The sequence below is a fragment of the Neurospora crassa genome, linkage group VI (genome assembly GCF_000182925.2).
Source record: "Neurospora crassa OR74A linkage group VI, whole genome shotgun sequence".
NCBI lineage: Eukaryota > Fungi > Ascomycota > Sordariomycetes > Sordariales > Sordariaceae > Neurospora > Neurospora crassa.
The window spans coordinates 2,325,060-2,351,480 of NC_026506.1; the positions used below are offsets into that span (position 1 = coordinate 2,325,060).

General features: G+C 52.0%; 7 protein-coding genes across 8 annotated transcripts; 4 read left to right on the top strand and 3 right to left on the bottom strand.

Annotated features, from left to right (window-relative positions):
* The first annotated feature begins 14 nt into the window (after positions 1 to 14).
* On the top strand, positions 15 to 3,174 carry NCU03981. Of its 2 annotated transcripts, XM_011396591.1 has the most exons (3): positions 99 to 658; positions 839 to 1,480; positions 1,525 to 3,107. In XM_011396591.1, exons 1-3 carry the CDS (start codon positions 349 to 351, stop codon positions 2,919 to 2,921), a joined length of 2,349 nt encoding a protein of 782 aa, XP_011394893.1. In that variant the 5' UTR covers positions 99 to 348; the 3' UTR covers positions 2,922 to 3,107. The 2 variants fall into 2 exon arrangements, with proteins under 2 accessions (XP_011394894.1, XP_011394893.1); XM_011396592.1 differs by lacking the exon at positions 839 to 1,480 and having other exon boundaries at positions 15 to 658; positions 1,525 to 3,174.
* Positions 3,175 to 4,765: 1,591 nt separating this feature from the next.
* Positions 4,766 to 7,733, top strand: grp78 (glucose regulated protein 78). Its single transcript, XM_951474.3, has 6 exons — positions 4,766 to 5,190; positions 5,270 to 5,289; positions 5,453 to 5,683; positions 5,746 to 5,845; positions 5,902 to 7,270; positions 7,339 to 7,733. Exons 1-6 carry the CDS (start codon positions 5,059 to 5,061, stop codon positions 7,470 to 7,472), a joined length of 1,986 nt encoding a protein of 661 aa, XP_956567.1. The 5' UTR covers positions 4,766 to 5,058; the 3' UTR covers positions 7,473 to 7,733.
* A 411-nt stretch (positions 7,734 to 8,144) lies between these two features.
* Positions 8,145 to 8,912, top strand: NCU03983 (hypothetical protein; the record flags this gene model as incomplete). The annotated part of the gene is made up of 1 exon (XM_951475.1): positions 8,145 to 8,912. The coding sequence occupies one exon, from the start codon at positions 8,145 to 8,147 to the stop codon at positions 8,910 to 8,912; it is 768 nt and encodes a 255-aa protein (XP_956568.1).
* A 2,904-nt stretch (positions 8,913 to 11,816) lies between these two features.
* NCU03984 (hypothetical protein) lies at positions 11,817 to 12,809 on the bottom strand. Its single transcript, XM_951476.2, has one exon. The coding sequence runs from the start codon at positions 12,688 to 12,690 to the stop codon at positions 12,067 to 12,069; it is 624 nt and encodes a 207-aa protein (XP_956569.1). The 5' UTR covers positions 12,691 to 12,809; the 3' UTR covers positions 11,817 to 12,066.
* Positions 12,810 to 13,556: 747 nt separating this feature from the next.
* NCU03985 (DUF159 domain-containing protein) lies at positions 13,557 to 15,277 on the bottom strand. The gene has a single exon (XM_951477.2). The coding sequence runs from the start codon at positions 15,198 to 15,200 to the stop codon at positions 13,761 to 13,763; it is 1,440 nt and encodes a 479-aa protein (XP_956570.1). The 5' UTR covers positions 15,201 to 15,277; the 3' UTR covers positions 13,557 to 13,760.
* Positions 15,278 to 15,410: 133 nt separating this feature from the next.
* NCU03986 (DNA-directed RNA polymerase III largest subunit) lies at positions 15,411 to 20,985 on the bottom strand. The gene has a single exon (XM_951478.3). The coding sequence runs from the start codon at positions 20,393 to 20,395 to the stop codon at positions 15,794 to 15,796; it is 4,602 nt and encodes a 1,533-aa protein (XP_956571.3). The 5' UTR covers positions 20,396 to 20,985; the 3' UTR covers positions 15,411 to 15,793.
* A 488-nt stretch (positions 20,986 to 21,473) lies between these two features.
* On the top strand, positions 21,474 to 25,561 carry NCU12114 (DDHD domain-containing protein). Its single transcript, XM_011396752.1, has 4 exons — positions 21,474 to 22,478; positions 22,546 to 23,962; positions 24,026 to 25,265; positions 25,336 to 25,561. Exons 1-4 carry the CDS (start codon positions 22,212 to 22,214, stop codon positions 25,463 to 25,465), a joined length of 3,054 nt encoding a protein of 1,017 aa, XP_011395054.1. The 5' UTR covers positions 21,474 to 22,211; the 3' UTR covers positions 25,466 to 25,561.
* Positions 25,562 to 26,421: the final 860 nt, after the last annotated feature.

A 26,421-nucleotide genomic window follows, 5' to 3' on the forward strand; every position in this document is an offset into this window, starting at 1 on the left:
CACGGCCGCCTGGAGCTTCCCGCTGCAGGAACTTTGTCTTTTATGTCATTCATTCAAGAGATGCTTCACAGCCTGAGAATTGTTACACTGAACAACCGAACCGCATAGAGCAGATCAAACCCCAAAATACACATCAAGTGCATTCATTTCAATATCTTGACTCGTTCCACCACACCTTCAACTTTCATTTCCGTCATCGTCGCCGTATCGCAGCGAGCGCAGGCATCTGGGGTCGGAATCAGGGTTGCCTCAGCCTTAAAAGAGCGTCACGTCCGTCTCGTTCTTCAAGCATTCACCATCACTCTTTTTCAGGATCCAGCAAACACATATCGATAACAACTCATTGTCATGGCACGCCATCAAAACATCCGAAACCTCGACTACGAGGCAGAACTTGAGGAGTACGGAGCGTTCTCCGACGAGGAAGAGGAGGAGCTCAGCCCAGAAGACCAGGTCCGCATGAGGGAAGGCACAGCTCAGGTACTGGAAGCACTTGGAGTTGAGGCACACAAAGTCCCAAAGACGCAGATAGAAGAGTCGCTGTGGCACTACTACTGGGATGTTGACAAGACCATCACCTACCTCATTTCCAAGTACATCGACCCGCCCAAGAAACCTGCCAAGACTGCTCCTCCAAAGACAGCGCCAAAGCAAGATGGTAAGTCCAGACCCTTACATCATCATTCCTTTCCTTGTGAACAGCGAGTCAAGTGCCGCTGCCAACGGACGCAAGGCACCTGCATCTTGGGTAAAGGGTCTGGGCCGTGGTGGCCGACTTCGCTCAGCCGGTCATATCCCGTTGCTCTTTGCGAACCCTCATTGACAACGTCCTGTCAAGCGGCCATTGCAAGTGCTTCTCGCCAGTCATTTGCCCACCTGTTCCGGGACTTGCCATGGGGAAACATTCCACCCGAGCGGCAGGCGGTTCTCATACCGCCTCCGCAGCTACCTGCAGGCCTTCTTGGAGGTTCAGGAGCGCCTCCGAAGATGTCCAAGCTGCAGCAGCTGGCAGCCGCCCGGAAGAAGAAAGCCGAAGAGAAGAGCGCCTCAGGAGAAGTTGAGCAGACACAAGTCAAGATGACGGAGCTCACTGTCAACGACAACCAAGCATCCAAAGAGAATCGTCCGCTGGCTGGCGTGTTTGGCAAGCGGGTAAAGATATCAGAGACCACTGCTCAAGGACGCATCCCACTCACTATGGCGGAGCCCACAAGACCCGAAATACCACAAGCTCAAGCGCCAGAGGCTACTCCAAGTCAGCACCAGGAGGAGGATCCAATCGACCCGGAGCCGGCAGTGGCACCGCCAAAAGCTCAACCGTCTGCTTTCGCGTCGACTCTCTTCGGCCCCTCATCGGATAGTCCCAAGCGCAGACCCCGCGAAGTGTTCGCCTTACCATACATGGCAATTTCTTCGTACAGCCCGGATGCCTTTGGCAAACCCAGCCCAGATGACGTGGTCCTTGCGGCTCAGGCGAAAGGTTCGCTCACGGGAAAGAAACAGCACTAACGCAGTCACTAATAGTCGCCACAGCCGGAAAGAAGTCTGCGAACGTCCACAACAAAAAAGGGTCATCTTCCGCAGATGGCGTGACCAACCAAGTCAGCCAGCTCAAGATAGACGACACACCCTTGCCAAAGAGCCGCAATCTCAACGTGCTCTCTGAATTTGAAAAGCAGAAGGGTAAGAAGACTGCCAGTTTCGTGGTTGTCGGCCACGTTGATGCCGGCAAGAGCACCATGATGGGGCGACTACTACTCGACCTCAATGTTGTCGACCAGCGGACCGTCGACAAACTTCGGAAAGAGGCGGAAAAGATCGGCAAAACGTCTTTTGCGCTTGCCTGGGTATTGGATCAACGCCACGAGGAGCGTAGTCGAGGCGTCACCATCGACATTGCTACCAATCGCTTCGAGACAGAAACTACTTCTTTTACTATTCTTGACGCTCCTGGCCATAGGGACTTTATTCCCAACATGATCGCTGGCGCAAGTCAGGCAGACTTTGCGATCCTGGTTATCGATGCAAGTACAGGAGCTTTCGAGTCTGGTCTCAAGGGTCAAACCAGAGAACATTCTCTTCTTATCCGCAGCATGGGTGTCTCGAGAATCATCGTGGCTGTAAACAAGCTTGACACGGTCAACTGGTCCCAGGAGAGATTCGACGAGATCACGCACCAGGTTTCGGGATTCTTGACAGCGACTGGGTTCCAGCCCAAGAACATCGCGTTTGTACCCGTATCGGGCCTCCACGGTGATAACCTCGTCCGAAAATCCACAGACCCAGCAGCGTCTTGGTATACGGGTAAAACACTGGTGGAGGAGCTCGAGGCTTCGGAACCAAGTGCGAGGGCATTGGCCAAACCCCTGCGGATGACCATTTCGGAGGTTATGCGCACACCCCAGAGTTCCATATCGATCACTGGCCGCATCGACGCGGGCTCATTGCAAATGGGCGATGCGCTTCTGGTGCAACCAAGCGGCGAGAAGGCCTACGTCAAATCTCTTCAGGTCGACGACGGAGAACCAGCGGACTGGGCCGTTGCCGGACAGAATGTGGTCCTTCATCTCAGCAACATCGATCCCATTCACGTCCGCGTCGGAGACATCGTATGCGACCCTGCCAAGCCGATTCAGTGTGTGGACACGTTCACGCTCAAGGCGTTGGCGTTCGACATTCTCATGCCCATGCAGGTGGATGTGCACAGGGGAAGGCTCCATGCGGCTGGAAAGATCGAGGCTATCGATGCCATCTTGGATAAAGTGACAGGCAAGGTGACGAAGAAGAAACCAATGATTGTGAAACCAGGAACAGTTTCTAGGGTTAGGGTCACGCTACACTCAAAGGTACCACTCGAGGCAGGACAGAGGGTCGTGCTTAGGAGTGGTGGACAAACGGTGGCAGCTGGATTGTTGGAATGATTGGGGTGGGGGTGGGAACTAATGGATTGGGAGTTTAGAACGGGTGTAACGGCGAGAAGACGCGGGAAATGGAGCGGGGGAAGTTTCGAATAGTGTACATATACCTACACAGCCTGGGGTCTTCTGCCACAGGTGCTTACCCGTGAAAGCCAGCGGTTGGAAGTAGCGGAATAAGATTCTCACAGCTGATTTTGGACGGAGAACTCATACCTGTACCAAGTTAACGATACAAGGCTGAGATTCCACTTTCTCCCCATGCCGAACAGTACGCAGCACCCTACAGGTTGGTACTCGGTTGTGCATGTGGACATGGACCACAAATCTGGTCTCTTCCTGTCCTCCTCCTGGTATCCCTGCACCCCCGCAATGAAACACATGGGGAAGCGAGAGAGGGTTGAGCTGTGACGTTGATGCCAGCGGTCTTCCAGCTATCAAAGCTATTCGTTATCTTATCAGCTTTCCCGAGCTCGAATCGACTGCCCGTGCTACAAAATATTGGTGGAAGGTTCGATCTCCTCCTAGCCTATTCGGCACTGTCTGTGCTCATTCCTCACAGGGCATGGAGAAACTTGGACGTTGACGTTTGACATCCAGATACTTGTAGATTGGTTGCAGCCATTAGTATAATCTTCGGGAACCCCGATGAAGAGATGAAAGCTAGCCCAATGCAAGAAAACGGTTGGAACCTCCGCGCATCCCCCCGGATCACTCACCACGGCGCTGTCAAAAATGCCAACATGTCCACTTCCCAGATTGAACAGTTTTGCGGGAAATGATTGGGGGGCAGAAGAGCCGCACCGCAGCCGCAGCGCTGACAACTAACTGCAAGGGGGGTCTGTTCCCTTTCCTTGGTGCAAGTAGGTAGGGGGTCTGTTCCTGATATGTACAGGAGACGGATCAAGTTCACAATCACGGACACTGCAACTTCGTTTTGCCTCATCTTCCTTCTGCTGCCTTGTATTGCAGGTCGTTTGAGTTTCGTTCTGTTTTTGTTCATCTCGTGGTAGTTCAGTTGATACAATGAAGAGTCAATTGTTCATTTCGAACTTGTCGTGACTGTTCTTTCTGAAGATGCCACGCTGTTCACAACGGGAGGCAAAACATCGAGATATCTCACGAAGGTCTGGCACGTCGATATAAGAGTGGAACGGACCTCTTGGCTCACAGCGATCACCACCCCTAGCTGTCAGTGGGGCACAAGGTTGGGTTCCCCTTTGCCGTGAAGCTGCCCCGGGCCAGGGTTATGCAACCTTAACAGCGGTGCCTCGCTAGAAACGGAGCAGTTTCATGGAAACTGGTGGAATAGCCCGTTGATTATGGGATGAGCCAAGCATGGAGTACAACTCGAAACGCCGGACAAGAGCTACTTCGAAGAGGAAACAAAGAGTACAATAATGGTGAACGGCATGGATGGGAAAGGTTCAGATGTCAAGGAAGCGAGGGGTCCATAATTGGTGATTTGCTATGCAGTATACACTAGACAGGCCTAACCGTACCTCACCATCGTATATCGTGAAATGTACCCGTCGATGGCACTTTAAGCATAACATGTCGCTCCGCTTCGGTAGGCCATTTGTACATCACCAATTGAAGGATGTTCAACATTTCACGATCCAGGAAGTGTACCCGCAACACAAGCAGCGCTTCATCCCAATGAGGCGCTGCGGAGGCACGAGAGCGCGGTTGTTGGTTAGTGCATCTTCCAGAAACGCGCCAATGCGGGCCATCGGCCACACCCCCCCCCCCCCCCCAGAAAACACATACCCCCTGGTCCCTGTGAACTGGCCGCCAATCCGATTGAGGACAGATTTCCTATTCCTTCTATTTTCTGTAGCAGCTCAGGCCGGGCCCGCAACCTGACGAGTGGCCTTTGCTAGAAAGAGGACACCACACCTTTAACGTAGCTTGCTTGCTGGTCCCACTCGCCTTCAAATACCCGACAACCTCCCTCCATCCATCACCAATCTCCCTTTCCTTTTGCAAACATCCGAAGAGTTTAAAAGTGGCCTAAGGAACCACTGCTTTTCTGTTTCTTGCTTACTACAACCATCCCCATCCCCAATTCCTTAACCACACAAGCAGCGGGGTTGTTTTCTTTCTTCCTTCCTTCCATTATCCTTCGCCAGAGCTTCCAGTAATGGAGCACCGAACGCGAAGCTGGGCCTTGGGCCTCAGCATCCTGGGCTTCTTTGCCCTCCTCTTCTCTGCTGGCTTTGTCCAGCAGGCCCACGCCAATGACACTGAGGCTATGGGCACTGTTATCGGTATTGTAGGTTGCCCGCATTTCCCTCCTCCCCCTTCCCATCCCTCGTGTTGGGCAAAGCATTCTAACAACGCTTCTTTGACAGGATCTCGGAACCACCTACTCGTAAGTTACCCGTGCACGAATTCGCTGCCCGACACGATTATAAGCACGATCACCTTGCGGGGCATGCGGCGTTTGCTATCAACCTCTACCACCAATCTACGTCCCGGTTTCGACAAACGATACACATTGTCTTTTGGGGACAAGGAAACTAACAACCTCGTAGTTGCGTTGGTGTGATGCAGAAGGGCAAGGTCGAGATTCTCGTCAACGACCAAGGAAACCGTATTACCCCGTCTTATGTCGCCTTCACCGATGAGGAGAGACTTGTTGGTGACGCCGCCAAGAACCAGGCTGCGGCCAACCCCCACAGAACCATCTTCGACATCAAGCGTCTCATCGGTCGCAAGTTCTCGGACAAGGATGTCCAGAATGACATCAAGCACTTCCCCTACAAGTAAGTTCAGGTCACTCTTGACAAACCACTTCTTCCTAGCCGCCACTGACTCTAGTACCCAGGGTTGTCTCCAAGGATGACAAGCCTGTTGTCAAGGTTGAGGTTAAGGGCGAAGAGAAGACCTTCACCCCCGAGGAGATCTCCGCCATGATTCTCGGCAAGGTACGTCGCATCGTTTTTGCTCTGGAACAGTAATCAGAGACTGACCCCCACAACAGATGAAGGAAACTGCTGAGGGCTACCTTGGCAAGAAGGTTACTCACGCCGTTGTTACCGTTCCCGCCTACTTCAACGACAACCAGCGCCAGGCCACCAAGGACGCCGGTATGATTGCCGGTCTCAACGTCCTCCGCATTGTCAACGAGCCTACCGCCGCGGCTATCGCCTACGGTCTTGATAAGACTGGTGAGGAGCGTCAGATCATCGTCTACGACTTGGGTGGTGGCACTTTCGATGTCTCCCTTCTTTCCATTGAGCAGGGTGTTTTCGAGGTTTTGTCTACCGCTGGTGACACCCATCTTGGTGGAGAGGATTTCGATCAGCGCATCATCAACCACTTCGCCAAGCTCTTCAACAAGAAGCACGGTGTCGACGTTACCAAGGATGCCAAGGCCATGGGCAAGCTCAAGCGTGAGGCCGAGAAGGCTAAGCGTACCCTTTCCAGCCAGATGTCCACTCGTATCGAAATCGAGGCCTTCTACGATGGCAAGGATTTCTCCGAGACTCTGACTCGCGCCAAATTCGAGGAGCTCAACAACGACCTCTTCAAGAAGACCCTCAAGCCTGTTGAGCAGGTCCTCAAGGATGCCAAGGTCTCCAAGTCCGAGATTGACGATATCGTCCTTGTCGGTGGTTCCACCCGTATTCCCAAGGTCCAGGCTCTTATCGAGGAGTTTTTCAACGGCAAGAAGGCTTCCAAGGGTATCAACCCTGACGAGGCCGTCGCTTTCGGTGCTGCCGTCCAGGCTGGTGTTCTTAGCGGTGAGGAGGGTACTGAGGACATCGTCCTTATGGATGTCAACCCCCTTACTCTCGGTATTGAGACCACTGGTGGTGTTATGACCAAGCTTATCCCCCGCAACACCCCTATCCCTACCCGCAAGAGCCAGATCTTCTCTACTGCCGCCGATAACCAGCCCGTTGTCCTTATCCAGGTCTACGAGGGTGAGCGTTCCATGACCAAGGACAACAACCTCCTTGGCAAGTTCGAGCTTACCGGCATTCCCCCCGCTCCCCGTGGCGTTCCCCAGATCGAGGTCTCCTTCGAGCTCGATGCCAACGGTATCCTCAAGGTCTCTGCCCACGACAAGGGCACTGGCAAGGCCGAGTCCATTACCATCACCAACGATAAGGGCCGTCTTACCCAGGAGGAGATCGACCGCATGGTCGCTGAGGCCGAGAAGTATGCCGAGGAGGACAAGGCCACCCGTGAGCGCATTGAAGCTCGCAACGGTCTCGAGAACTACGCTTTCTCCCTGAAGAACCAGGTCAACGATGAGGATGGTCTTGGTGGCAAGATTGACGAGGAGGACAAGGAGACCATCCTTGACGCCGTTAAGGAGGCCCAAGACTGGCTTGAGGAGAATGGTAAGCTTTATTCCGATCCCCTTTGACACATGAAGACGAAATGCTAACACGCTTTTTTCTTTTCCCAGCCGCCACTGCTTCCGCCGAGGATTTCGATGAGCAGAAGGAGAAGCTCTCCAATGTCGCCTACCCCATCACCAGCAAGCTTTACAGCCAAGGTGGCGCTGGTGATGACGAGCCTGCTGGCCATGACGAGCTTTAAATGAAGATAATCTAGATCCCCCTGCGTTTTCAGTTTTTGGTTGACGCTCAAAAAGAAGTGCGTCGTTTATGGTTGGTTGGGTTGCATATTTTACCTGGTGTTTGGCCGGTGAAATGGTTCGATTGGGAGTTTAAGTCCTCATGAGTGCCAGATCTATTGCACAAATGGACATGGTTCAGTTAGAAGAGCGTTTGCCATTTGTTTGTGAAATATGAATATGACCTTATTGATCAAATTTCGACGTTCCCGTTCCTTTGCCTGCCTATGATCCCAGATATCCCTCTATTCACTTTTTGCCCACTCTTTAGTTGATGTTGTCTTCTTCACTCTCCATCTCGGCCCCGACAATATACACACAGCACCATTCTATATGAATCGACATGATCCACTGGACTAGGTAACGACAGAGCGTGTAGAATGACAGGTCAGGTAAAGTGACGAACGCATCTTTTAGATTGAACACTCGCGAAGCAAACCTTTGTCTATTTGTCAACATGGTCACCATCTCAGCCAGCTTTGCGCTTGTCAGGTCACATTAGTCCCGAGCAATCTCAGGTATAACAGCGTAGAAACAAACTTACATAAAGGCTCACTGGTCCCTTCGTTGCTTTCCATCCACCTCCCGACCCAGGTTTCAGTTTTAGCCCAACTCACCCACATACCAAACCCAAGATGTCCATTGCAAAGAAGCAAAGCTCCAAGACCAAATGTCCAGAAGTGACGTCTTCTTTGAAATTATCAACAACCTTCAACCACTCGACCCAGCCCGTTTATCTCCCAGCATTGACCTCTTTCAAACGCCAGCGTTGCCCAAGCCCGAGTCCAAGCTCCAGCTTCAATTTAAGCACAAAGCCGGAACTGAACAGCGAGACCGACGAACCTCTCACGGTCACGTCCCCTCAAGCGGAGGACCTCTTCAGTACCCGACAAATCAAACCTCTCCACCGATCAAGGCCTCGAGTCCAGAAGCTCACCACCTCCAGCACGTTATCTGAACAAGATCATAGAAATAGTAATCACCTTGCTCGAACTGCCGCACACGACGTTCGTACTGGTGCTTGTACCGTTCCCCGTAGCGAAACCCGTACAACTACTTCTCTCAGTGCAAATACTCCCATGACATCAGCAGAATGGTGCCAAGCCAAGCAAGATGATCCTGCCGCAGTGTCCTTGGCTCTAGCTACGAGGGATCTTATAGGCATGAGCATGAGTGTGGACATGCAGGAGGAGGGGTTTGGGCAAAATACAAGGGAGGAAGAGGAAGAGAAGAAGGAGAAGAAGAAGGAAGAAGAGAGACCGAAAAAGAAGAAGAAGAAATCAACAAAGAAGGGATGGGATGAAGAGAAACATTCGAGAAGGGTCTTTGAGTGGATTCCGAGTCCCGGTCCTGGGGGGCTTGAACCGGTGCCTGAGGAGTTTGTTAAGGGGACTGTATCTTGATGGGAAGGTTAATTGCGTAGAAATCGGCGCAGGAGGGCAACTTGAAGGAAGTATTCGATGGTTTTCGCCCTCCACTTTGGAGAGGGAAGGAGCGAAGATACAGGAAGGTGACCAAATCGCCGATTTGTGACAATAAAATAAAAGAACAAGTTAGGTCAGAAAAGCATGAGTTAAACAAATCAGACACTTTTGGTGTAAATTATAACGCAGGCTCTTTACGCAGATGAGATTACTATCCCGACTTCATCTGGTGCTGAATGTTGCCTCTTGAAAGGGAGTGATGAGTCGATCCTCGAGACCCGCGATCAACGAAAGAAGCCGTCTGTCTGCTACCTGAAGTGTCCACCATCCAAAGAACACTTCACTCTGCCAGTTCGATGACAAGCTGAGGAGAGAAAGTTGAAACCGCATGATGGCGTGGTATATGTTCCCTTGCGTCTTACTCACGTTGGAGAGGATGGAACCTGGGAATAGACGAACAAGAGAAACTGGAAGGGTGGGAGAAGGAGGAGGGTGAGAGCGACGAAGAGGAAGGAGAGGAGGACGATGAATGCCGTCATCCCGCTCCTTCCTTGAATCTTGTATCGACTTTATACCTTCCTCGACACGATATCGGGCTGCTCTTTCCCTGATTCCAGAATGGCATACAAGAAGATGTGCTGCTCTTGTTGCTTCGGTGGATACGGATGATAGCGAGGTGGCGTTTTTTGAACTGAGATCGCGTACTATTTCATTCGAGTCATGGTAACTATTCTGTGGTCCTGAGGAGCTTGGTTGGTAGTTCCCGTGTGGGTGTTCATCGTTGGTTTGTTGAGGTCGGGACAGAAGATGTCGAGTTATCAAACGATGGTGGTTGTCACGTTCGGCAAGATGTTGTGGATGTATTGGGAGATCGGGCTTGATGAGTTGAGTTAGTAGTGATGGCCGGAGTATGTCCCGGTCCATAAAACAACAGTTGCTACCAAACCGATGAGTGGAGCCGATGATCTCGAGGTAGACACTCGCGCAAAACTGATCCCGTGAACTGGTTGGGTCTCCACCTTTTGCTCATGGGCGACTAGAGTGTACGAAAGAAGTGTCCTTCACGGTTTGTTCATGGTTAGCTGCTTGAATGTGGTTGTTCCGTCGAAGTGGAAATTAACTGATTCCCTGGCCGAGGGATCTGACAAGCGAGGGGAAAACGAAGAAGGGGGGAACAAGTCGGTAGGGACTTCGTCGCAGGATGTCTAACTTATCTCTTTGCTCTCTACAAATCTCCATGCCATCGTAATCATAACTTCATAAACAACCACATGATCTGCCAAATCTACAACCAGTTCGATTCCTCCCACCTTGCGTCCTCATACTTGGCATCTCCCCACTTCTTCACCTCAGGTATGGAGTTCAGCGCCCTACTTTCTCGATACTCGGAATAATACGACGACACAGAAGAAATTTCTGATACAGGGTGCCGGTGTTGTTGATGTGCAACTTCTGAGTAGTATGATAAGGAAGAGACACCCGATACAATCCGTGGGTCTTGATGTCCAGCCTCTTCTTTAGTTCTTTCTGTTTCCTCTCTTTCTGTTTCTTCTTCCCATACTTCTTCTTCCCGTTTCCCTTTCTCTACTCCCCATACCCAATCAGCAACAGCGCTCGAATATTCGTAGTGGGGAAGTGATGGTGGTTTAGAAGGGGGTGGTGTAGGTGGTCTCCATGTTGTGGCTACGTTGGGACTATTTGTGAAATAATAGGAAATGCCATAGCTGCTTGGCACGTTACGCCTCCTTGTAGCTGGTGTAGAGACGGCAAAGGGTTTTGGAAATGTGTGTTGTTGTTGTTGTTGTACTTCTTGCTTCGGTGGATACCGATGATATAAAGGCGGCGGTGTTAGGTCGGGATCGAAGTCAATCTCGGGTGATTCAGGGTAGCTGTCCTGTGACACCGCATCATCCCACCAGGAAGGAAAATTGTCCGAAATCTTTCCTGGTCGCCGAGTGAGGTTGGGAGCGGGCCATTCTGTTATGGGACGCGCTGGGGGCTGGTGGTTGTTTTTCGTCTGATGATTTTGGTAAATCGGGGACTTTGATGGAGGTAGAGGCCTTTTCGGTCTTGGTGGACTTGGCGATGTTTGTCCATACGCCCGATGCTGAGCCTCTGTGTGATATTGAGACCGCAGTTGTGTCTTCTGATGTTGTGCTTGCTGAGAATTGGGAGCTGTTTGGTTCTGTGGGTGTCGTGGGATGCGGCGTTGTGTCGGTGAAGGGACATCGTCACCCCCGTCAAAACAACAACTCAAAACACAACGGCGAAAACGATTCATCTCGTTACTTCTGCTGATTATTATTTGGAAGATGGAAATGGTGGATGTGACAAATCTCAACGTATCAGAGATTCCATGAGCCTACTAAATCCTCTTGCTATCGACCGACGACTTGCAACCGCTCCATGGTTGATCTGAATGGATGCGATGTAACCTGTTAACTTTGAGCGATGGACGAGGACCCAAGCTTATCTCCATTGTAATGATTGATGACCTGCTGGAGGCCAAGTTGGTTTGCTTGGATCATGTGAGGAATGGCCGAGGGTCACCGGGGCCTTTTGTCAATAGAAGGTGAATGTAATCATTGCAGTTCTTATGCGACAGGCGCGCGATAATCCGTACAGCCAGGACTCAGTTGCAAGGTCGAAAGATGGGGTTGTTCCAAGCACCCTATGCTCCGTCTGGCGCATGGCAAAGGCATCTACGTTCTGTAACAGTGAGGGACCGGTTGTCTTGCATCGTCATTTGAACGGCTTGTTGGTGGTAGATGTGACGCCGGGAACCTCGTTATTCCAGATGATGGGTTGGGCGTGTTTGTTCAGAGGAAAGTCTGCCGCCCAGCTCTCAGTTGGCGGGTTTGCGTACAAAGAAACGGACCTGAGAAGGGGCGACGGCCAACAGCCAACAATTGCTGACGCGACAAAAAGAACTGAACTTGCCATCTTCCCCATGTATAGTACAGGTAAGTAACACGACCAGCACGACATGCTACTTGAATAATGCTGTGCGATCGAGTCGAAGTGGGAAAACAGGGCCGTCCATCGTGTGTACTTTACTAACGCCCTGGCACAACAACCAGACCAACATTCACGACCTAGACGTATTCCCCATACCCCTCTTCCCATAGTCGTCTCAAGACCCATTCCTCGTCTCTCCATTGGGCTCCCTCTCACCCATACCATTATTCTTCTCCACCTCATCGCCATTTTGATTCCCTCTTTCCCTCCCATTCCCAATCTCTCCCACCTCTTCACTCTCAACTATTCCATTCAACCTATCGAACTCATCCAACTCGCTCAACACCCCCTGCGAAACCTCGACAAACATTGCGTACACCTGCCTAAACCTCTCTGCAGTCTGAAGAGAACCGTCCCGGTTAACATCTTCGCCGAAAACCCGTCCCAAGACCCTGAGGTTGTTGCCAAATTGGGATATGCGGCGGCGAATATTCGAGCTTGTGGCTGAGAGTGTGCATGGTAGGATTGGTTGTTGGTGCGTGGTTGTTGGAGTGGGGTTGATGAGGGATTGGAAGATGGATGAGGGAATCTCTGTAGCGGGGATTTTTCTGGCGGCTGCGTGCAAAGTTGAGGCTGGGTTAGATGAAGTGTTGGAGCCGTTCGTAGTGTTGGTGGCAGTTTCATTGGCTGTGGTACCGTTGGTCGTGGAGGTTGTTGTCATCGCAGATTGGGACTCATCGAAGTTGAGCTTGTCATGGCTGTAGTTATTGTTGTTGGGGTTGTTCTTCTCGTCTGCCATTTTAGAGTCGGTGTTGGTAGATGGTTTGAGCTGCTGATTGTATGGAAATTCAGACAACCTCTAGTTGTCAAGTCAAAGACAGAGAGAACAATATCTAGAAATGCGGTGTCTGGTACACGCGATATGCCAAAACAAGACCTGTGGGTGGAGAAAACTGTATCTACCAAAATGGAGGCACGTGAAAGATGGTAAACAGAACGAAGTTGCTTAAGCTCTGTGATGGATCCGAGCAGATTATAGACTTGTGATGATGTAGTCCCTTCTTTGCCAGGCGAAATCCACACCCGGTTGTTCTAACCTTTTCTCTACCCGTAGCCTCAAATTTTGCAGTGGGCAAACGCATGGCCGGTCGTCCCTCCCCCCTGCACAACAGTCGACAACAACACCACGGGCAGCAACCGTCGTGGTCATACTTCGGGGTAAGAGGGGCAAGAGATGCAGGTAGACGACAGGCAGGCAACACCGCACCGAAGCAACTGACAGTGACACCTGACACTGGTCACCAACCGACCGACCGGCTGTCTGGGTTGTTGCTCGGTGACACAAGACCGTTTACAAAGCAGACGTACCCAGCCTGGCGGTAACCACTGAATTTCTCTGAGATGCTGATAATGCTCGTTGGGCGACAAATGATTGGAAACTTTTTACTTATGTCAAGACCTTTTCGACTTTGTAACCTGAGAAATCTTCCTATTTTTTGGATAGTCTGACCTTCCTTCAACACATAGATAGTAATGTTGAATTTGGCCACTGGATATTTTCTGGGGTTAAGTTAACTGTTCATTATCTTTGTCGTCGCCGGTCAAGGAATGAAATGTTATAAGTTTGAGGAACATCTTGTCGCTTTGTACAACAAACCCATTCGAGCGACCAGTTGGCCGAGTCATCAACTGACTGGACACAGCATAGAAAAGGTGGGTTGCTGTGACCGACGGCGACGAGACGAAGTGCTTTGTTCTACCACGGCCTCACAGCGACCGCCATGTTCGAACGTAAACCCTCTGAAATCGATGAGCGCTTTAGCTGAATACTATATTGGGTCTAATCCCTCCACCTCTTCTCTCTTCTCATCAAGCACTGTTCCCAAAAAACTTTGTAATTTTCTGCGTCCCTGGCGGTGGCGCATTCCTGTGCTTGATTGGACTCCCCTTCCCTTTGTTCTTCATTGCACTGATTGGTTTTCTTCCTTTTGCTTTCGACGGCGTCGGCGGTGGCGGCTTCTGCTTACTCCCTTTGAGTGGTGAAGACTTGTCTCCGGTCCCCATCGACTTTTTAACAGGCGGTTGCTCATCATCACCACCCAGCTCCGAAGCAGCCTCCCTCTTGATACCTTTTCGCGGCGATGAACGAGCTTCCTCCCCTTTCTGGACTGCTTCTTGTACCAACTTGTCGACGGATTCAACCTTGATTTTTCCTGTCTCGGTCTTGACTTCGACCTCCCCCTCCTTCTCCTCCTCTTTCTCTTCTCGCTTGCCCCTCTTCTCACCCCCGCCAAACCAAGTCTCAATCTTCCTCTCCTCCCTCTGCTCGCTCACCGGCACTATCAAATCATCCCCATCATTCCCCACCTTCCCAACCCTCTTATCAACTGGATAACACTCCAGTTCCCCCCCAAACGGCTTAAGCATATCCTGCAACTCCCTATCCCACACATCTTTCACGGGATCCAACCACCTTTGCAATTCCTCCGACCCAGCATCCAAAATAACCGGCATCCTGTCGTGCAGGAATTTGAGTTGGTCGTTACTCGAAGTCGTGATGATCGTATACGACCATATTGCCTTGTCAATGCCGTCTTCGTCGATGTAATGGGCGCAATCCCAGAGTCCGGCGAATAACATCAACTTGCCGTCTTTTCTCTTTACAAAGTGCGGGATCTTTTCTTTCCCTGAAGGACCGGTCTTGAGCCACTCGAAGAATCCTTGGGCGGGGATGACGCAGCGATGGCGGTGTTTGATGCGGGACCACATACCGCTTGAAGATGAAAGGGAGTCGTCGCGGCAGTTGATGGTCTTGAGGGTTGTTGTGTAGTTTGTTGACCCTGGTTTCTGCTGCTTGGACTTGGACTTGAAGGTCCAGGAGGGAATGAGACCCCATTTCATTGGTTGGAGGATGAATTGGTGCTTGGTTTGATCTTGGTTCTCGTTGTCATGTTGTTGTTGTTGTTGCTGCTGAGTTTGTTGTTTTTTCTGTTCTTGCTCCTCTTCTTCTTCTTGTTCCGGGGACTGGCTCTGATGGTGCTCTCCCTCCTCGTCTTCCGCTACCGGTTCGGTTCCTTCCTGAGTGCTATACTTATGTGCTGCTCTCCTCCGCCCTCCAGCTCCACGAGTACTACCGCCGCCTATCCTGGCCCTGTAAACAACCCCACGATATCCCGGCGCAAAGTTGTAGCTCTGTCTTGGCGAATCGTCGCCTTCATCGTCCGGCGCATCATCGACTGGCATATTATCCGCTTGTAACATGCGGCGCACCTCTGAGGGCCGTAGATTGATGGCGTACCTGCCGCACATTGTGAAAAGCCGAATTGTTGGTGCGATGGTGATTGCCCGAGTGCAGGGCTTGCGGTACGAGTAAAGTTGGGAAAAAGAAATGTGAAATGGAATAATGACGTAACATTTCTTTGGCACGCACGATGAACGTTTGCTCACTTGCAAGATCAGAACGCCTGATCATGTGACCAACAAGCTCACCTCACTTCAACACATTTGGGTTGTTCGCCGTATTCAACAAAAAGGGCATTCTTCTTCCTACATGAAGGTGCTAATAAACATATATAACCGCCAAAGATCATTTTCTCCAAAACACCGCCCTCCCTTTCCACGCGCAGCTTTGACCCTCTATGATTAAACATACACACACACGCGCGCGCGCTCAAAACCCCAGGGTATCAACTCTTATCCCGTCCTTCTCGACACATGATCTCGCATTCTGTCATCCCCATCAAGAGATATCAAGACAGTTTGATGAAGCCAGTTTTTTTCCTGACGGCTCCCAAGATCCCCACATCGTACATTGATATCCCCTGAGATATTTTATTGTGCAAAGCTTTCCGTTCGACACCGTTACCATGCAAAAAAGAAAAACTAAAAATGACACTCACTGCTTAGGCAACAGCCACCATGGGCGCTGCCGGCATCATACCATCAGTCTTTCCCCCACGCCCGGTAGACGCAGCCGCAGCCGCAGTGGCCTTCCTCATCTCCATCTTTGCCCTCCTCTTTTCTGCCTCATCCTTCTTCCACACCTCCTCGAACATGGACTTTTTGGGTCTAACCTGATGATCCCGGATACCCAACCGTCTGACGACCTGGAATGCTCCCGTACCGATCTTCATGGTCTGGCCCATGATGATACACTCCGACACACCGAGAATGCGGTCGGTCTTCATGCCCGCGGCCGCATCGAACAAGTGATCGGGCGTGCGCTCGAATGAGGCAAGCTGCAGAACGCTGTCGCGCATCTTGGCGAGACCATGGCGCGTGATACCGAGAATCTCGCCCTTGTAAGTCATGACGTCGGCCAGCAAATCCATGTGACGGGGATCGATGCCCATGTCGCCCATGACGCTGCCGATTTCCTTGGCGATGGTGGTGCGGGCGGCTTCGATGCCCAAAACGTCGCGGCACTCCATGATGGAGTTGGAGATACACTTGGTGCCGATGACGCCCTCCGTGGTCATGCAGGCGCGCAGGCCGTAACCTTCAACGAGGACCTTGTGCTCATTGGACTCGCTGGATTGGATGATGGCACGGAAAGCCTCGGGGTAGCCGGAGATGGGCACAGCAGGGAGCATGCGCTTGAGGAAGTTGACGCGCAGTTGGAAGTCGGCGGCGGTCTCGTCCGAGGTGGTGAGAAGCAATTGGCCCTTCTCAATCGCTGCGGCGCGAACTCGCGCCGCCTTCTTTTGTGCGGTCAGATCCTTCCAGTCGTTGCTCACGATGACCTCAATAGTATTATCGGGACCGATCTTGAGATCGTCCATCTCCACCTTTAGCTTGAGCTTCTTAGCTTTGACGATGGCCACCATGATCTCGCGAAGACCGATACCGAGCTGCATGTCCGAAAGAGCCTGCATATCGATCTTGAGGACAATCTTGGCAACATCCGGAAGCCAGACATCCTCAACATAAGTGATGACATCCGAGATATAAGTCTTTTCAATCTTGCCCTTGACGATGCGCGCGGCCTTGATGTCTCGGTTGTTCTCGAGCTCGCAGCTGATGACTGGCGTGCTGATGAGTTTCGAGGCGCCAATGATTTCCTTGATACGGGGAACACCCTGAGTGATACTCATACCAGCGACACCGGCGAAATGGAAAGTCTTGAGTGTCATCTGCGTACCGGGTTCACCGATAGATTGCGCACCAACGGCGCCGACGGCGTGGCCAGGCTCCACCTTTGCCTTATCGAACTTGGAAAGACAGAGGTTCATGAACTTTCTCAGGGTAGCCTCCGAAACCTTGGCGACACGATCAACGTGGGCTTGCTGGATTTCTTCTTCTTCCGGATCCAACATCTTGATATCGCCGCCGTTTTGCTTCTTCTCCCATGCAGCAAATTCCTTCAGCAGGTCCGCGTTGTCCTGGGGCAGACAAGGATCCAAGCCAGCGAGTTTGCGTGCTTTTGCCAGCTTGAGTGCGCGCTTGTCCATCTCAGCCTGAATGGTGTTGAGATAGACTCTGGCACCCTCATGCTCATCGATGGCAATGAACACATCGTGATCGTCACTTTCCGCAATCGTCTTGTCCTCGTAGTGCAGCAACTCGCCCGTGACAAGGTGCTTGCGCACGTACCATTTCCGCCTTTCGTCCAGAATCTCCTTGCACATGGCCGAGATTTCTGCCGGAAGCAGCGACCTGTCATTGTGGTTCATTGTCAAGCTTTCGGCATGATTCCATGATCTCTCGAAATCAACAGGCTTGGCGTTACCCTCCATGTCTGCTGGATCCAGTCTGTCGGCACCGTACTGGAACTGCACAATATTTCCTTCCGATGTCCGCACGGTATCGTCGTACTGAGTTGAGAGATCTTCCAACGACTTCATGAGACGACGAGACATGTAACCTGTCTCGGCTGTCTTGACGGCGGTATCGACCAAACCTTCTCTGCCAGAGATGGCGTGGAAAAGGAACTCAGTGGGCACCAGACCAGTGTAGAAACTGTTGCGCACGAAACCCTTGCTGGGGGGCTGGCGAGCGTTCTTGTGGAAGTGGAAGAGGGTACGATCCTGGAATCCATCCGCAACACGCTTGCCACCAATAATCTGCTGTCCGACAAGGGCAACCATCTGAGCGACGTTGATGTCGGAACCCTTGGAACCGGATTTGGCCATGATCAAGGGAGAGTTGTTGCGACTCAAATGGCCGACACAGTAGTCACCGGCCTGCGAACGGACTTTACTGAGAATACCAGAGATCTTGTTCTCAAGCGTCTCCTCCATGTTACAACCGGGAGCCTTTTCAAGCCTTCCAGACTTGAACTGTGCGATGAGGTCGTCGCAGAGTGCATACGCATCCTGAACCAGCTTAGCCTTGTGCTCCGTCAAATCCTTGGATGGATAGACATCGCCAACACCAATCGAAAACCCGCGGAGGGTTAGTGTGCGAGCACACAACTTGGCCAGACGGTTCATGGCCTGAGCAGCGTGCTCCGGACCCCAATCACGAAGGATAACATAAAAGACCGAGTTCTTCTTGCCACCACCAACGGTGGACTTGTCCATTCTTCCGCACATGACCTCGGAGTTGCGGACGACCAAGTAGCAATCATCAATGTCCATATCCGGAAGCTCGCCTGGCTTCGCCTTGTAGACCTTGTTCTTGGCCTCGAGGTTGACGAGGACCGGTGATTGCTTGTTGGGACGCATCAAAACGTTGAAAATCTGCTTGCCCGTCCACAACTCGACGGGTTTGATGATGGTAGGCGGGGGAAGGTCGAGATGGGTTTCGCCCAACAGCATCTGCGTGCAGATGTAGGTAAAGGTCTTGCGGTCGAGGAACAAATCTTTGCTACTCAGGAGGTATGCCGCAGTAATGAAATCCTGCGTGGCGGCGATAATAGGTTCACCGTTCTTGGGGGTGATCAAGTTGTTTTGGACACCCATGAGGTTGATGGCTTCGGCGCGAGCCTCTTCTGTTTGCGGAAGATGAAGGTTCATTTCGTCTCCATCGAAATCGGCGTTATAGGGAGTGCACACGCATTCGTTGAGACGGAACGTCCTCCAGGGTCTAACCTTTGCACGATGACTCATGATAGACAACTTGTGTAGCGAGGGCTGACGGTTGAAGAGTACAATGTCGCCGTCTTCCAGATGTCTTTCAACAACGTCACCAAACTTGAGTTCCCGCGCGCGTTCCTCCCGGATGGACTCATCTCCAAAGTTAAGGTTGAACTTCATGCCGCCGTCCCTTTTGATGACGCCCTGAGCACCGGGCCATACTTTGGGTCCATTCATGACGCATTTTCGCAACTTTTCAATGTTGTTGCGGTTCACCCGCTCGGGATAGGTCAGGTTCTTGGCCACGCGCTCGGGCACGGCAACCTGGTCGATTCCCAAGTTGGGATCAGGCGAAATGACTGTGCGGCCGGAGAAGTCGACACGCTTACCCGACAGATTACCACGGAAACGACCCTGCTTACCCTTCAGACGCTGGCAGAAGCCGCGGATGGGCTTGCCAAAGCCGGGCTGGTAGAGACCGGGAACATCACTGTTGACGTACATACCAACCTGGAGCTGGATGAACTCCCACTGTTCCATGATGGTGTTGAGGGCAGCACCTTTGAGGAGGGATTCGCGCAAATGGCCGGCGTAGAGAATGATTTCGGAGAGTTTACTAGTAATGTCATCCTCGTTACTGGCGGCTTCTTGCTGGACCGACGGACGAATACAGATTGGGGGAGCGGGAAGATATTGCCACAAGAACATCTCTGGTCTGCCCTCGGAAGGGTTCAATCCGAGCAACTCGCAGTCCTCGGCGGTAATCTTCTTGAACAATTTTAGGACCTTGAGAGGATCCATGTCGTCCATAGCTTTCTTGGAGTGCTTCTCGAGGTCCGGAGTGAATGTTTTTGCCTGGATGAAGGAGGAATCGAAGGCGGCCTTGGCAACGGGCGGAACCTTTTTCTGGGCAGTCGACTTGTTGAAGTGCGAGAACTTGTCGTGGGTAAGCTTCATGACGCTCAACTTGCGAATAACACCCTGGGTGTCGCCGCAGTAGGGGCACGTCTTTTGCTTGCGGCATTCATCGTTGATCTTCTTGAGGATGGCCGATCGCTTGAGGTTATCGATACCAGGGGCACGGAGAGCCTTGAGGAACTTGGCCTTGGGTTCCTCCTCGAGCAGGACCTTTGAGCAGGTCTTGCAAATGTTTTGGAGCGTGGCCTGAATGTACTTGAGATAGCCGATGTGGAAGACGGGAAGTGGGAGGCGGACGTGACCGAAGTGACCGGCGCAGGACTGGAGAGGGAGGTTGCAAGTCTCGCAGGTGCCCGTCTTGCTCGAAGTACCGAGACGGGGATCGAGGGGGCCGTGGGGGAAAGTGCGGCGGCCGTTTTCGACATCGTAAAGGAGGTTGTCGGAGACTTCGAGGACACCCTGATTTACTATATCTTGGTGTGACTGGACTCCGAACTGCAGGGCTCTGAAGCGCTTAGGGAGCTGGTCGGCCAGCTGCTCCTTGATAGGAGCTCTCTGCTCGGCACCCATTGTGATATGAATCGTATTTCAGTTGTCGAGACTAGCTATGCCATCAACAGGGCATGCGTAGCAGGTAGAGTAGGTGGCTACTGGAAGAGAGCAGTCGGGTGCCCTGTTCTGGTGATCATACAATGTCGCTACCGGCTCATGGCGGACTCTCTGGATTTGTTTGATGGATGGAGGTGATGTCGAGTCGAGGTTATCGAGTGCTTGTACTGAAGACGCGTTGCAATGGTCGCTGTGAAGAACCTAGAGCGAAACGGAAGCCAGAGGCTGTCGAATGAGACTGTGGTGGGCGACGAGAGGTGCTCTGGCGGTAGATTCGGGGTAGAGATCGCTATCGACCGAGGCTTTATATCGATGAAATTTTGCAGTTGCCGCTTGTCGTAGTGGGGTTTCCGACGAGGTTATAGAATACACTATGCCGTAGCAAATGTCGCCGTGTGCTGAATGTCCCAGACAATGGAAGTCGAAAGTGAAAACGAAAGGAAATGAGGTGGCAGATAGCCGATGGTGTTGGAGAAAGTGAATTGGGACAAATTCGCGACCCGTCTTTTGAAAATTATTTTGTCGCTGCGCGCGCTGCGTCTCCATTACAGTGGTGCACCCATGGTGAAAACGGGCACTACACTGGAGGGGGGGCGGGGCCCGGGCGGCACGGCAGTCGAGAAGAAACCCTCCGCCGTCGCCGCCCGCATGACTCCGCGTCCTGGAACTGGTCCAATGGTCGCGAGTTGGAGACAGACTTCGAAACCTGTGCCCCACCACGCGGTGCCTCCATCTGATCGACCGGCCCCTTCCAGGCCGCTGATACCCCACCATCCGCTATCTTGTAGGGGTACATGATTCGGGAGAGGGGTACCTGAACTCCTTTCTGCGCCGAGCCTCCAAGACAACGCCGCTCAAGTACCTCGAACTGTTCTACAAGTACCCGGAACTGATGGGTGAGAGTGGGACAAGGACCAGCTGCTGCCAATCACCGCTTGATTCTGATCTGCTGGAATCGTCATTGCCGTGTTGTCCAAGACCGAAGGGAGCTCCATTGGCCCTTCCTGTCATTCCGTGGAAGATGAGAAAAGTCACAAGCCAGCAGCAGCCAAGACCAGCTGTTACTTTCCGCTGTTTCCTCTTCTTTACCGTACATAATACCATACACTCCAAGTGTCGGGTCATACACAACTTGACATCTACAAGCAGTATATATCTACCTTGCCTAGGTAATCTATACACTTTGCGTTGTTCATCTAACCGCCCTCCCGTCCCGTCTTTCGCTTGCATGTGCGCGCATCTTTCCCCAGGAAGCTTCACTCCTTCAGTTGTTACAACACATTGCGCCCATGAGACTCCATCATACAACAACAATAACGACAACTACCTAGAAACCAAACATCGATCGAACCCGAATTTTTGACATTCGACGAGCTAACCGACAAAACCATTCAAGACGGCGGGAGTCAGAATTAAGGTTCCATTGCCAGATAACTCTTTTCCACCAACCAACATTGGGCCAAGACCAACTGTCTCGTATCCTCTCCCTTGGGGTCCATACAGATACCAAACGGAGACTCCAGGGCGACCGGGCTGGTGAGAAGAAACGTCAACCTGTCAACTTCAAAAGTCAGCAACGTTGGCGCTTGTTTCCGCGATAAGGTTGCGTCTGCGCGGGACTGGCCTGGGTCCTCGTACCCGTCAGGCTCTCTACCCTCTGCCAGCAGTCTTCAGACCAACTTCCTCGACCTTTGCATCTAGCCGAGGCCCCAGAGCCTCGTTCTCTTCCTCGCCTTCTTTCTCTGCCTGGTGGCCTTCTGGTCACAGCAAAAACCCGATGGCGCCAACTAGCGGGACTGGCCCCGGCGCGGCCGACAAGAAGCCTGAAAAGTCGTATCTAGCATCCGCCGTCGATTCCATCAATCCTTGGGCAGCCAACCGGAGCACCACTCCAACGTCCAAGGAGCCACCTCCGCCCAAACCAGTGGTTCCTGTGAACCCAAACCCCGGGGACCATAGTACCAACCCCTTTTACGGCCACAGCTTCAAGCGTTATCCCCCTGATTGCCCTCCACTAAATGTTCAATGGTTCCATGCGGTAGATGTAGGTCGTCTGTCTGATCACTTGTATAGGGTTGGAAACGCCCTGACGCAAACTTCTTTTCCTCTAGGTCCCGAAGCGCAAGCCCAAGTTCCTCCAGTCCAAGGCCGACGATGACAAAAAGACCCAGACGCAACCAAAGAAATATGCGCCCTTCTCTCCCGGAGACTCCCGAGCACTCGAAGTTGCCTACCAAGCAAGACTCGAAGAGATAGAGCAACAGAGGGCGAACCCGAAACGCTCGACCAGTGTCCGTTTAGGCTCCAAGCGGCCTCGCGTCGTCTCGGGTGACGAAGCACACAATACAAACCTGGATTCGACTGAGGAGGAGGCCAAAAATCACGTCCGAGTCCCCGTCAACGAAGATTTTCTATTCGACGTCGACCTCGACGATCGCGAGTTAGCCCCTGTTTACTGGGAGGGTCCGGTATATGAGGTGCGTCGAGGAACTTGGTTCTACCAAGAAGGCTCGACTGTTCGCCCATGCGAGGAGAATCTTGCCGCCCAGCTTGAAGAGGGATACATGAAGATACGACCATGGATGTACCCAACACGGACGCGCAGCGACTCGGGTACCAAGACCGTCACACCCAAGGCTTCAGTGAGCAATCTCAAGGCTGCGGCTGCCACCCAGAAAGAAACCCCAGCCAAAATAGAGACCACGGCTGTCCAACATCAGCCCCAGACATATCGTCTATTTGGCGCCTACATGAACAACATCGCAACATACCACGACGAAAGCACTGTGTGGCTCTCATCGGAAGGTGTGCTCTCTTGGGTGACCTCGACCGTATACGAGAGGTTTGCTGGAGGTGGTTATATGAGCGGCGTGAAGCTCGTTCGTGGCTATAATACGGAAACAAAGAAGCCTAAAGATGATAAGCGGCCCTCGACTCCCACTGGAACCAAGAGCACTTCCGCAGAACAGGACGAGAAGCTGCAAAAGGCCCTCAAGAGACGCTCTGCTCCAGCAGGTGCGCATTCACTTTCTGAAGAGACCGTGGTGGTCAAGGAAGAGGGCGAAGAGGAGGTGCCCGACGAAATCGAAAGTACGAGGGCCAGGCTCAGTCGGCAAATATCAAACCTGATAGAGGGTGTCAAGGATCCCGAGGCAGAGGCGGAAGCGATTCGGAAAAGAGAAGAGAAGGAGATCAGGGACGACTATAATGCGCGACTAGGAGAGACTCAGGGCCGCGAAATTGAGCATCTCGTTCTCGTCACCCACGGCATCGGACAGCTTTTGGGAAAGAAGATCGAGAGTGTCAACTTTGTCCATGACGTGAATATGCTTCGGAAAACATTAAAGGAGACATATTCTTCTTCGGCCGATCTCAGGGCGCTGAACGGCGAGATTGAAGTGGAAGGCCCTGGAAACTCGCGTGTTCAAGTTTTGCCCGTTGTCTGGCGACATCTCCTCGACTTTCCAAAGCGCAAACCGAAAAGAAGAGAGCACGATTTGGGTGAGGCTCCATACGAAGAGGACGAATGTAAGTGATGCCTGTGTTCTGACGCGAGTTCAAGTACAAGTCAGTGCTAACCCGTTATGAAAGACCCATCCCTAGATGACATTACGATCGAAGGTGTGGCTTTTGCAAGGTCACTCATATCCGATCTGGCTCTCGACGTCCTGCTTTACCAAAGCGCATACCGAGAAACAATTGCGGAGATCGTTCTCCGAGAAGCTAACCGAATATACAAGCTGTTCAAAGACCGCAATCCTAACTTCAACGGCAAAGTTCATGTCATCGGTCATTCCCTTGGGTCTGCCATCATGTTTGATATCCTCTGTCGGCAACGGGAAAAACGACCAGAGACCGAGCCGTTTAAGAACCCGCTCAAATTATGGCCAACACACACCCAGGACCGATACGAACCGAAAGAATCCAAGGAGCTTGCGTTCGAGTTTGACGTGGAAGATTTCTACGCTCTCGGCTCTCCCATTGGCCTTTTCCAGATGCTTAAGGGACGAACAATTGCGGCTCGGCACTTGCCCAACGCCTATCCCTCGGAAAGCCCCCTGAATCCCGAATACATGGATGACCCATTTTTCCTTGCCGCCACAGCGCATCACCACCATTACCACCACCATAACAGTGATCAGAGTCTCTCGCCTATTACCAACCTTCCGTACAGCATCTCCTCTCCCAAGGTTGCTCAATTATTCAACATTTTCCACCCTTCAGATCCCATCTCTTATCGTCTGGAGCCCTTGATCTCCCCCGCCATGTCCACTCTCAAGCCCCAAGCTCTGCCATATACCAAGAAGAGCATCTTCGGTTCTGTCGCTCCACAGGGTCTTACGGGTATTGGTGCCAAGGTCGGGCAGAGCGTTAGCGGACTATGGAGCAGTCTCAGTGCCGGTATTGCCAGCAGTTTACTCAACCGTAGTCTCGGTTTTAGCCAGGAAGATGTGGCCAATATTAACGCCTCACAGGCTCAGCACCAGAATTCCAGTCCTGGCGCTGGTACCAATATTGCGGGCGGTGTCATATCTCCCGAATCTTCAAAAATGTCAGACGCACAACGGAGCGAGAAGACGGCGGAGAGGATGCGCCAACTGGCCAACGCCGGCCACGATGGGGCGCTGATCGATGACGAGCTGGAGACGCTCTTTAGCAGGTTTGAGAGGAAGAGGTTGGATATGGTTCACGCCGCCAAGGAAGGGGGCAGCACCGCTGCGGCCAAGGAGGAATGGGTCAAGGAGGAGGCCAAGGCCCAGAAGTTGAAGAGAGAGGAGATGAAGGTACGGGCGCTGAACAGGAATGGGAGGGTGGATTACAGTATCCAAGAGTAAGTCGCCACTTTCGCGTGCTCAAGTTTTGTGATTTAAGACGGCAGTTGGCTAACATTGGCTTTACAGAAGCGTTCTGGACTTCAATCCCATCAACACCATTGCTTCGCACATGAGTTACTGGGCGGACGAAGATGTGTGCCACTTTATACTGTCTCAAATGCTGGTATCGAGCAAGACGAAGACACCGAGGGTGTAAGAATTTTGTATGGTTTAGGCATAGTTGGGGTAGCCTTCATGATAGTCATATATATACCTTACGTTCGCTGGTCAACAGTCGGACACGATATTTCCCTCCCTTTCTTTCCTCTCTCTCTCTTTTTTTTTTTTTTTATTTTTTATTTTCGTTGATCTCGGTATTCGCATGAAACAATGCATCCGCTCTACACACCCTTCTTTTCACTGGCAATATTAGACACTTGTAGAATTCTTCCTTAACCAACCTCTAGAAGAGGTGAAGAGTCCAGTAGAAATTTCCTGCATCCAACACCCAGCTTCCATTGTGTTGTTCATACATGGTGGGTTGCCCTGAGCTGCATAAGGTCTGAGGACAGCTTTTCCATGTCCGCTGTATCTTCCACGGCAGCTCTGTCTTTTCCAAACTGGATTCCGGAGGTCCGCTCCATGCAATGCACTGCGGTTGCGCATCCAACTTTGCCTTCAGCTTCTTTCGTCCACTTTGGCCTCCTCCTACCTTTCGCATCACCCTCTTCCTCCAGACAGTATCGCTATTTGGTTTTGATGCCAGCGTGAACCACAGTAGACTCCCCTCTGCCTCTTGACTTCCCTCCTATTGAACCCTCTGAAGCGGCAGCCCTATCAAACCCCTTCTTGGGAAGATTGCCACCAGCGGCAGCGCTGTCCCTTGTCTCTCCAAATCCTCTCTTCTGGTTCAATTTCTGGTGACAACTTGCACTCCTACCCATCGGAACTCCAGCAGTGGCTGCGAAACAGTTTCCTCGTACCCAGCTTTGATCTCTCCCAGGGCATAGATAGTCCTGTGCCTTCTTGTCTCGGAACTAACAGCCTTATGATCTCTGTTGGCGTTTCCTTCAACCTTCCTGCTACCCGACTCTAGCGTCATCCATTGCAAACCAAGTTCCTGAGTATATGCTTATGTCGGATAATTAGTTTTGGTAAGTGTGTTTCCACATC